An 11,639-nucleotide genomic window follows, 5' to 3' on the forward strand; every position below is an offset into this window, starting at 1 on the left:
AGAATGGTTAACGATCAATTTTCGATTTATTAGTTTTTCAGTAGCATAACTACAAAATAGATGTTATATATAATTAATATGCATTTTTATATTATTTTTTATATTGACAAAAAATAACATATTTTTTATTATTTTAAACACATTTAAGTCTGTGAGAATTAACATTTTAAATTTTATTACTGATAGCTTTTTTATAATATACACATAATATTTAGCTTTTTGTTACTATCATTACTATGTATAACCTTGAATTTACCGGTGAGATTACGATCGCGATTTAGCCGCGATAGCAGATTTTATAGCTAATAGAATTACATTTTTATAAATATATCCCATGAATCATTTGTTATTGTGTTAAAATTATTTAAATATAAATAAAAATCAATATTAAACAGTTTCTGAATTTATTGTAAATTAAATAATTGTCATATGTTTAAATGTAATTTTCACTTATCCGAAAATAAATGATAAGAGTAAAATATAATTTTTATAACTTATAATATAATCATCATTTAAGTCCGAAGAAAAGCTTAAATTGGAAAAGATTTTTGAAGATATAAGCGAAAATGGTCTTCTAAGTGGAACCAAAGCTAAAGAGGTTAGGTTATTTTAATTATCTAAATAATGAGTTATACAGATGATGATACAAACTGGTATTCCTGTTAATATTTTGGCTAAAATATGGGATATGAGTGATTTAGACAAAGATGGTGCTTTAGATCAGAATGAATTTATTATTGTTTATAAAATATATACTATTATATTACAAATATTTTTAGTCTATGTATTTGATAAACAAGGCAAAATCCAATAATATGCCTAATGAGCTTCCAATAGAATTTTATAAGTCTCTAGGTTATCCAACCAATATACCTTTATTAAGTTTGTTTTAAAATTAATTAGAGTTTTGATATATTATTTAATAATCTAGCAACCAAAAATGTAACATCACCTTCATCAGTTGTAAATTTATACCAATGTTATCACAATGAATGTTATTTTTTTTTCTTCTAGCTTTTAACTGACCCAAAGGATTCTCCAGAAAAGTTATTTAAATCTTTAGATATGGACAGAGATGGCTTTATTAATGGAGTAGATTGTAAAAATATTTTCTTAGCTACACAATTATCTCAACCTTTGTTAGCACACATTTGGTAAATATAATATTGGGTTAATATTTTATTATTTAACTACTAGGAACATATGTGATATTGAGAAAACAGGCATGCTGGATCAAGACCATTTTAAATTGGCCTGGTATTTAATCAATCAAAAGATCAACAATTCTATAGATCCCCCATCACAATTTTATCCAGAATTGATTGAATTAAGTAGAAAATATAATGTAAGCTATATGAAAATTTTTTACTAAAAATTAATAAATTATGTTTTATATTTAGCCCAATACCCAAATTCTTTTGATGGAAGCTGATTGCCAAGAACTATCGAGAGGCAATGAAATTACTACTTTAATCAAAGAGTTAGAAGAAATCAATGAGTATATAAATTTTATTATTCTAATCATAAAATTTTGAGTGAGCCATTATTTAAATTTAATAAAGCTTTGTAAATATAATTTTAAAATAAAAAATGCATCCTATACCCCCCCCCCCACCCCATCCATACTTTCCCCATAAAAATTGAATAAAATAAGCAGTGCTATAATATCATTACATTTTGCATTACTCTGCAAATATAGTTATGTCATGTTTATTTTACTTTTAAAAAATATTGCCATTATATTTATTTCTTAATAATGTAATAACCATTATCTTAATATTAAATTAATCGTTTTCCTTTTGTTGTTACATCAACCAATATATATTTTTAAAAATGCCAAATTAGGTACCGATATTTTTTATCGGATCGGATCGGGCCGATATTCCACCTATTAAAAATATCGGTTATTGACTAATATTATAAATTTTGCCAATCCGATCCGATATAAAATGGCGTCCTTAACAAAAATAAAATGTTATAAATTTTTAAAAAAAAGTTATATCTAAAATCATTTATTTTTATAAATAAAATCGAAATCCATATTTTTTTAATAATAATAATTAATTAATATTCTGCCATATTGTTATTATTTTTTAGTTAATGATGCTTACTACCAAGTGAATGTATGGAAATATTCTAAATACCAACCTAATTTGCTAAATACCGACCAAAATTTATTAAAAATTTAATATATTAATACGGAATCACGTGGTCGAGTCAGACCTCCTATATATTATCCCCCCAAGGATGGAACCACCAAGTTAGATTAAGAAAAAAAACATAACCATTCCCGGGATTCGAACCCGGACCATGGGTAAGCCAAGCTCTTGCCTACTAGACCATAGAGGCTTTCCAAAAATCACAATTTATCAAATATATATTATAAATATATTTGGTAGTGCATATCCAAATGAAAAATAAACAAAATTCAAATTTGATAAGCATCAATATCCTTATTTTTTTGCGCATTCTGTTTATAAAAGTGTGCGATAATCTCTTCAGAATCTGTTTTAAGTGAAGCTGGTGATATTGACAGTTATCATAGCCGCAGGCTAATTTCTGATGAATTGGAAATTTTGATATTTCTAAAAAGAAATCTTCGATATATTAATGTTAAATATTATTTTAAATATTTATTTAAATTTCATAATATATTTGTTTATTACTTATTATGTATATAGATAAATTTTGATACTTATTATATAAAAGTGATTTATAATAAAAATATTTTATATACTTTTAGACAATAGAATTGAATATAAACTATAACTGATCATTATAATATATTTATATGACATAAGTTATGGTATAATTAAATTATAGATGTTATACTAATAAAAAGTATATTACAAATTAAAACCATTGGTATCTTTACAGAACGCAAAATTAGATATAATATCGGATCGGTTATCGGCCGATATCAATTTAATATCTGGAATATCGGATCGGATCGGCCTCCAAAAAGTGGTATAGGTACACCCCTAATATATATATAATTAGACAGAATTCTTTTAAAAAATACCTTTATTTCTATGACCATTTTCAGTTTTGTATTTCCGGTTTTTTGTATTAATTGGGTTTCTATTATATTCATATATATTACCATATTAAAAATCTATTATTAAGCTATATAATGATATTTAAATTATTGCTCTAACTTAATTTTTCTTGAGGTACTTTAAAATTAATAAAATGCATTTTGAAACCCCCATCTCTTACCAAGTAAGTGGTTTAAGGAATTAAAATATCTTTTTTTTGTAGTTATAGTATATACTACCAATATACAAATTTTAAAAAAATTATGAAGGGGTCGGGTTGATGATCGACTTTTTTTAGTTGATTTGATATGGAATTCCAAATATCGGATCGGGCCGTTTTTTGTCCTTTTAAAAATATCGGTCATCGGCCGATGTTATTAAATTTACCGATTAGATCTGCTAAAATGGCATCTTAATTTAAAATTGATTAATATTTATATTTTTGAATAAATTAAGAACATTTTTAACTAACTAAATAACTGAAAATATGTTAAAAATATATAATTTTTTTTAAAAAGAATGTATATGATCTTAAAACTTAATATAATTTAAATTGTTTTATATTGATCATGAATAAGACTAGATTAGATTCTAATTTTCTAAAACTCAAAAAAAAATTGGATATTTTGGTTGTTTTCTTTTTAAAGTACCCTCTTTTTTTATGTCAAATTATTTTTCTCTAAAGTAAGTTTTAAGATACAAATTATTATTAATACTTAAATATTAAATAAATTATAACTATTTTAAAATATTGTATTTGATGATTTTAATAGTAAAATTATGAAATACAATATTTAAAGCAATATTTCGGAGCTTGAACTTCAATTTTTTTATTTGCCATTTCCAGCAAATAATCTTTGAAGTTCATAAAATTGATTATTTATTTTTAAATAGGTCAAATCTTTTTCTTTTTTTTTAAAAAAGAATCGTGATTTTATCGTAGAATTTTTCAATTATTTATGTTAAATATGAACTTAAATCTTTGTTTGAGCATTCTCAAAAAAAATCTTTATTTTTAAGCTTTTTAAACCTTTTTTCGACATTCTTTACAAAAATTCTCATGTTTACAAAAATTATTTTATTTAAATGTAAGGGTAACTTAATAAATGTCTAAAATATCAAAGCATAAATATAGAGATTTGAGTGAGATATAACAATTTTAAAATTGGAATGAGCTATGCTCCATCCAACTAGTGTTGTTAAACCACTCGATTTGAACCGATTTTTGAAAATAATTAAATCAATATTTCAGCCAGAAAAATATTACCTAGCCCTCAAGATTTTCCTAATAGATGTCCAAACCTTTGTGCCACCTATGAGCAAAATCTTCAGGCTTGCTTAATATTATTCTATAAAATATATTGAGTTAGCCGTTTTTAAGAATCTGTTAAAATCGAACTGTTTAACAACACTACATACAACTGCTTGGGTTATTTTGTTCCACGTTGTCACCCAAGGCTAATAAAATATGTAAACTGGCCAAAGACCTGAAAACAGGAAAAAAGCTCGTCAAATATTTATTCACCACCCTTACCAAAATTCCAGGTATTATGGAATGAATATTTCGGTATAATATTCATTGAATTGATAAATATTTTGCACTTTTGCAATCATTATTTATTTATTTACTTTTTTTTGGGGGGGGGGGGATAATATAATTTTATTTAAATACATAATTAAATATTCTATAGGGAAAAAATTAAGATCGAATCAAAGATAACTGCAAGGGAAAACGAATTAAGATCCAGAAACGACATTTATTTGGAAATGAAGAAGGAAGTTGAAATCTTAAATGAGTCCGTTAAAATATTGGAAAATGATAAAGAAAAAGGTATTCACAGGTAAAAAATATTACGATTATAAATCAGTATTTTATAAGCTGGTTATCCACTTTATTGGAGAGCCTTTAAATATACATTTCTTCTATCCATCTTGTTGTTAGACTGACTCCTATCTCTAGTATGATACTGGCTGGTTACCATCTAGTTGACTACAATATTCTTTCCTAACCCACCTGCCTCTCTCGGTTTTTAGGGGATCTTACGGCTTTCTTATTTTTAATCTCGCCGCCTCTCTCAGATGTAAGGAATCTTTCTTATCATCATATGTGATTCGTTTTTCGCTCTTTTGGCTTCACATTTACAATTCATTATCGTTAGTCTTTCCATTGATACCTCGTAGGAGTACTAACCATTTCCCTTCTTTATAGATCCTTCCCTCCTTCCGTTTCTTAGTTTGTTATCTATCCAAAAAATTGTCCATAGCTTAGTGACATACCAGATAGAGATAGACATCACTATCAGCATGATGACACCCTAGCACTAGAAATAGGAGTCAAAACGACGAAAGAGGTGTAAAATTGTGAATTAACTTTATATTAATTTATTATTTTCTATTCTTTCTTTTAAATTACCATACTTTAAATAGATTATATTGATTTTAATCCTATCAAATCGACTGCGCCAATAAAGCATGTAATTAATTAATGTAAAATGAATTCACGGCTATTTCAGTTATTACGTTTCTTTCTTTAAAGCTATATCCAAATTCTTTTTTAAAATGTTCAAAAAGTCTCAAAGTTTTAATGAAATTATATTTAAAAAAATTTTTTATATTAATATTTAGGACATTTTTAAAAGCTTATTTCGTCTTTTTCGATAAAGTTTCAAAAGTTTGCAAATCTCATTTTTTGATATTTGGAAATACAGCCTTTATTAAATAATCTACGAATATTTTGTATTGGCTTATTTTCCCCTATAGTTTCTTATGAATTTTATTTTTAGAGGTTATTTCTTACAAATTATTGCATCGTTTTTTGTATTTTTTTATCTTTTGATATCGACCAGGAGAATATTATCAAATATTGCATCATCATTTTAAATTTAACTTATTAGATTGGGGATGGATATTCGCAGATCATTCAATAAAAATAAAAATATATGGTTTGTTTAAACGGCTCGCTTGAGACCATTTTTTAAAAAACGGCTAACTCAATATTTTATTTAGGAAAAATATAACACAAGCCTGAATATTTTGTTTCATATATGTCACAAAAGTTTATACATCTATTAGCGAAATCTAAAAGTTTAAGGCAATATTTTTTCTGGCTAAATTATTGATTTATTAAAAAATCGGCTCAAATCGAACCGTTTAAACAACATATAAAAATATGTATCCTTTTATTTATGGGTTTTTTTTTAAAATAAAAGATTGGACGAATTAAATATCAAAGAAAAAAATTTTATCGACAGAATACGTGACACACAGAACCAAGTAGAAAAGTTGGAGAACGAGGTGTCTTTTTTAAAACTTATATTTAAACGAAATATATATGATTCTCTTGCTAACGCGCATTTTCATTTACTAGTTTAGATTATAGTAATGTGAAATATATTTTTTAGTTAAAAATTTAAAAAAAATAAAAGTAAGTAGATAAATTTTGATTGAGATATATATACTTTGATTTAACAAAGATTTAAATTTTTTTTTAACTACCGAAGTTTATAATCCTTGAATTTTATTAAAGAATTGATGGTTGCAAATTTGTATTATTATTATTTTTTCAAATACTAATAATCAGATAAAGGACATAAATAAGGTTATATTTCAAAAGAAAGTCAACCTGCCTGTAGACCAATCTCTCAAGGGCGATCAGAGATCTATGGAAAGTTATTACATAGATCAATTATTGCATGAGGAGGCACATCTGATGAAGCAGATTGAGATTTGCGAGGAAAAACTAATAAATCTTAAAACAAAACCGTTTCCATCTGTTGGTGACAATGGCATTAAAAATGAAACTAATTATGTAATTAGATTTGATTATTTGATTTTTTGTATAGTTGTTAGTGTTGAAAAACGAGAACTTTGATATATCCTTTTACATTTCAAATATTATTATCATCTTAGAAGGAAATTTTATATGACAAATTTTATATTTAACAATTTTTATTTTCTCTTAAACATACAAAAAACGATATGTGATAAAAAAAACTTATTAAATAATTAACAATGTACAAATGCCCCCTTGCCTTTAAACAAAATCCTTGGTAACATGAGACAATTTATACATAAATTACTAAAAATCAAATAAGTAATTTAAAAATCTAATAGATTTTTAGTGGTAGCCTGGCATATTAATGATGTATTTAATCAGAATTAATATGACAAAGTTATAAATAAATATGTATTAAAAAAAATGTGATGAGCTATTTGAGATATGATAATATATTAAAAATGGAAAACATTTATTCGTTAAACAAAAATCATATCTATGATACCCACAAAACCCCCTAAAACACATAGTAAGATAAATAAGAGCTTCTGTTCAATAACAACAGCAGGAATCTATTTAGTGATTTTGATTTAATATGCAATATTCTGGTTATCACAAATTTAGACTTATATATACAGTAAGCCTTTACAACAAGTATGTTTTCGAACAAGGTTTGGCCCATTTGATTTGAATTTAATTTTTTAAATAAATTAATTTAATAATCTTACAAAAATCGCGAATATAAAAAATAAAAAAGGACCTAGAAGTAAAATTTTATTTTGGCAAGAAAACTTCATGAATTTTGGAGCAGTTGTTCAGTTTTGTCTGTTCAATATTTGATAAATGATCCACCGCTATCTTCGAAATTTGACACCACTTTTTTCCTCTATTTCTTTAAATCAAATTCAAATTTAAGGCCTGGTTTGATAAGAAAATAGGTTGCTCTGGTCTGAAAGTTAAAAATTATGGTCGGCCCCGAGAGTTTACGACTGGGTTATATTTTTTGTGTACATTTTCCTTATGGCACATAATGCACTTTTTCAGAAGAGGCATAGTGTCTTTTTGCCTGGTTAACCAGATTGAAAAAGGGCATTACGTCTAATTTAAAAAAAACTATATATTCTCATACAAAATTATTTTAAGGATCCATTTTTAGACTCCTTTGCCAACGCCACGATTACAAACGCTCCACAAACTGATGGTTTCGTAGATGATCCATTTTTTTCTTCGCCAAGTATTTAAATTTATATATAAATGGTACATTAATTACATATCTTAAATTTAACCACAGCTATACAATACCAATATAATATAGGGATATACAAAATTAGAGTTTTTAAACATTTAACTGTAATTTATATTGATTTAAAAGATCTTATTCAAATGCCAAAGAAACCAAATTTTCCTCTCAAGTAGAGACAATTAATTCCTCATCGATTTTCGAATTTAATAATGAAAAAAATATAACTCCTAATCAATAATAAGCTCACCAGGTTATTGGTTCCTAATCTCGTTTCTAAATTAAATTAATATTTAAAATATTATCCTTAAGCTCTCCCCTACGTCTTGTTACATCAACAATAATTTTTAAAACAAAAAGTGGGGTTAGAACTAGAGGGCTGCAAGCTCATTGTTTAAAAAAAAATTTAACGAGCCTACCCATCTTTTTTTGAAAATAAAATTTCGCCCGCCTATTTACTTTAAAAATTATTTGATTGGGTTGACTCTATTTTTTTAATTTATTTTATTTTTACTTAACTCATTAGTTACTAAGATATTATAAATTCGAACTTTTTTAAAAAATATAAATATTACATTTTTTTTAAAATACAGAATTCCAAAAAATAAAAATTGTTTTAAAAATCAAATATAGGGGAGTAAATATGGATTTTATTTGTAGATATATTTTTAACATCATATATCAATTAACGACTCTCTGAAGTTGTATGGTTAACGGACGATATTAAGTGAAATGGATCTCAAAAATAAAGAGGCCGGGATCGCAAAAATGGAGAAAGGGGATCTGGCTTACCTGGGTCTACCTTGAAAACCGCCATTAAACGGGAAAGAAGGAGAATAGGAATTTATTGCACATATAGGGGTTATTTATTTTATATCATTTGCAACGACCTTGATGAACACCTAAAACTGGCATGCCATTTATTTCTGCTTATTGAATTGAATCTATAAGACATCATGATCGGTTAAAAAGTGGAACATATATCCACCAGAAAAAATATATGCGTATTCTCCATGAAAATTACAATAAAATATTTACCAATTTTTTCTTCTGCGAATTCAAGAACGATAATACTCAAAACTTTATCTAGTAAATCAACTCCTCCCATAATTAATTATTAAGCGATCATCATATTTGGCTGACTAATATTAATGTAATTTTCGATTTTGTACGAATTGAATATTTACTATTTGTATTTGATTCGAATTATTAAAATAATTTGTTTTTTTTATAAATTATGAAATAATTCATACGGAAATATATTGACAGAATTTTATTTTAAAATTTATCAATTAAATGGGCTGATAGTTATTTAACTGGCTTAAATCAAAAGAAAAATATATCTGAGTCTGACTATATTGATGAATCAAGCATAGATAAAATCTTTATAATTCTTTGACAACTTGATCTTTACTCATTATCCATAATTATTCAAGATTTTGTTGCTGTGATAATTCATCACATAATAAATTTATTTAATTATAAGTACATTAGCTTCATGGGTAGACTTATCCAATAAAGTTATAAATTTATTGGTGTTAATAAATGATTTTTATTATAGTTACATATTTTCTACAGTATGTTATACATTTTATTTTGAAATGTTTTTACTCATATGTAAACAAACTATGTGATTGTTTTCGAATTCTTTTTATATTTTTGATAATATTTGGTACACGTTGTTTATATGTTTATATATATGTTTATCTTTATATACATATGTTAGACTTCAATGAATTTTTTCGGTAATGTGTTATTTTTTCTACTTTACATTTTTTGAGCGTATTTTTTTTAAAATTAGATTTTACCGGAAATATATTCCATTGGAATACCTACCCTATGAATTTCATACAATTTTTCCATGAAATTTTAAACAAATATAATTTATATTAGATTTTCCATATATTTTTTATATGAATTATAAATGACTTAAAGGTTAACAGCAAAATTATCTACAATTCATAAGATAGGTGTGAACATGATAGAATATATTTTAGGTAAAATCCAATTTTATAAATTTAAAAAAACGCGCTCAAAAAATGATTTAAAGTTGTAAAAATAATACATGAAAAAACATATCGACGCTAACATATATAAATAAAGAATAAAAACATGCTATATATATAAAATATAAAGTTATTAAGAATATTTAAAGAGAAAAAAAAATATAATTCACCTTATAAAATTTGGCATGTCCATAAATTTGGATCTGCAAATGTTTTTATACTTTCGCCTATATTTGGAAATCCTTAATAATATATCTATCTAAGAAAATTTTAACTGTCAAATATATTAAATAATTCTTATAACAAATATTTTTTATAGAAATATTAAAATACGAATTGAGATAATTTTATTAATATACGAATCCAAATGATGTATTTTTCATAAACTGATTCTATATTATACCTCACCCAGATTTCTATGGCTTTCTAATCCTAAAACCTCATAGAAGAGGTTGGTTTTTATGGTTTCCACTTTGAATTGAGTAAAAAAAATACAGGTATAATGTAGATGGCTCTCTAGCTACTCGTCTACCCAATAAATATTAATTTTATCGTTAAATATCGGAGTTTAAAGGGGGTTTGTTTCCGAATATTTTTTCAAAAGTGGTTCAGCTTCGTATAAAATTTTTTAAAAGTGTGGGGGCAGGTTAAAACACCATTGTTGCAGCCCTTTGATTTAAATCTCCGTTTAACAAACAAAGCAATGAAATAATTAAGGCAACCGAGTATAGATTTCTAATAGATTTGATCTTATTCAATTTTTAAAAAATGTTATAAATAAATTATCAAAAAAAATATTTATATTATCACTTTAGCCAATTTGTTTTCAAATAATCATCGATCTTCCAATAACATTCCTCCGTCATTAAAATCAACTCACGATAAAGTATGACAAAAGATTTTTTTTTAAAAAATAAATAAGATTTCATTTTAACTTTATATAAATTTAATTATTTTAAAATGAAATGTTATGTAATTAATAGGGTTTTGAGGATGATCCATTCGCTCCAATATTTCAAGATAAATTCCATACGGAGCAGCCTACTTTCGCAAATTACAATGCTTTTTGAAGCCATAATTAATTCGTTAGTTTAAATTTTTGATTAGTATCATTATTTATATTTTATTAACTAACTACTTTTACTACCTTATATCTTAAAATCGAGTTTTGTATCTATCATTATATAATACAATACGGTGTATTATTATATTTACAAAATAATTGTCGCAGCTTATTAATATAATAAATAAATTATAATAATTAGTAAATATTTAAATATAAACTATTTTATTTTTTGAAAGGAAAGTAATAAATGTAAAGCAACATTTATAATAAGCACCCCCCCCCCCTTATTTAATTTAGGTTTAGTTAACAGACTGATGCCAGGCATTTATTGCTTAAAGAGTCTCTGAATAAAAATATACCTATATTTTTTTGTTTATGAGAGGGGCTAACCTCTTAGTCTTTCCCTCGCAATACATCCTGAACAGAGTTGTTAAAGAATCTAGATACAAGTATTTAGATATAAAAATGTGGTATCTGTATCTAGATAGATTTTTGATTAAAGTATCTGTATCTA

The 11,639-nt window shown here is 25.3% G+C and overlaps 1 protein-coding gene across 1 annotated transcript; it reads left to right on the top strand.

The window, feature by feature from the left end:
- The first annotated feature begins 418 nt into the window (after positions 1–418).
- Positions 419–11,285, top strand: LOC135926435 (epidermal growth factor receptor substrate 15-like 1). Its single transcript, XM_065462322.1, has 14 exons — positions 419–473; positions 518–598; positions 638–739; positions 780–882; positions 932–963; positions 1,015–1,154; positions 1,198–1,345; positions 1,401–1,498; positions 4,730–4,879; positions 6,248–6,332; positions 6,619–6,846; positions 7,957–8,047; positions 10,875–10,945; positions 11,043–11,285. The coding sequence occupies exons 1-14, from the start codon at positions 465–467 to the stop codon at positions 11,127–11,129; spliced, it is 1,425 nt and encodes a 474-aa protein (XP_065318394.1). The 5' UTR covers positions 419–464; the 3' UTR covers positions 11,130–11,285.
- Positions 11,286–11,639: the final 354 nt, after the last annotated feature.

The sequence above is a fragment of the Gordionus sp. m RMFG-2023 genome, chromosome 3, assembly GCF_954871325.1.
Source record: "Gordionus sp. m RMFG-2023 chromosome 3, tfGorSpeb1-WG-v2, whole genome shotgun sequence".
NCBI classification, from domain to species: domain Eukaryota; kingdom Metazoa; phylum Nematomorpha; class Gordioida; order Chordodea; family Parachordodidae; genus Gordionus; species Gordionus sp. m RMFG-2023.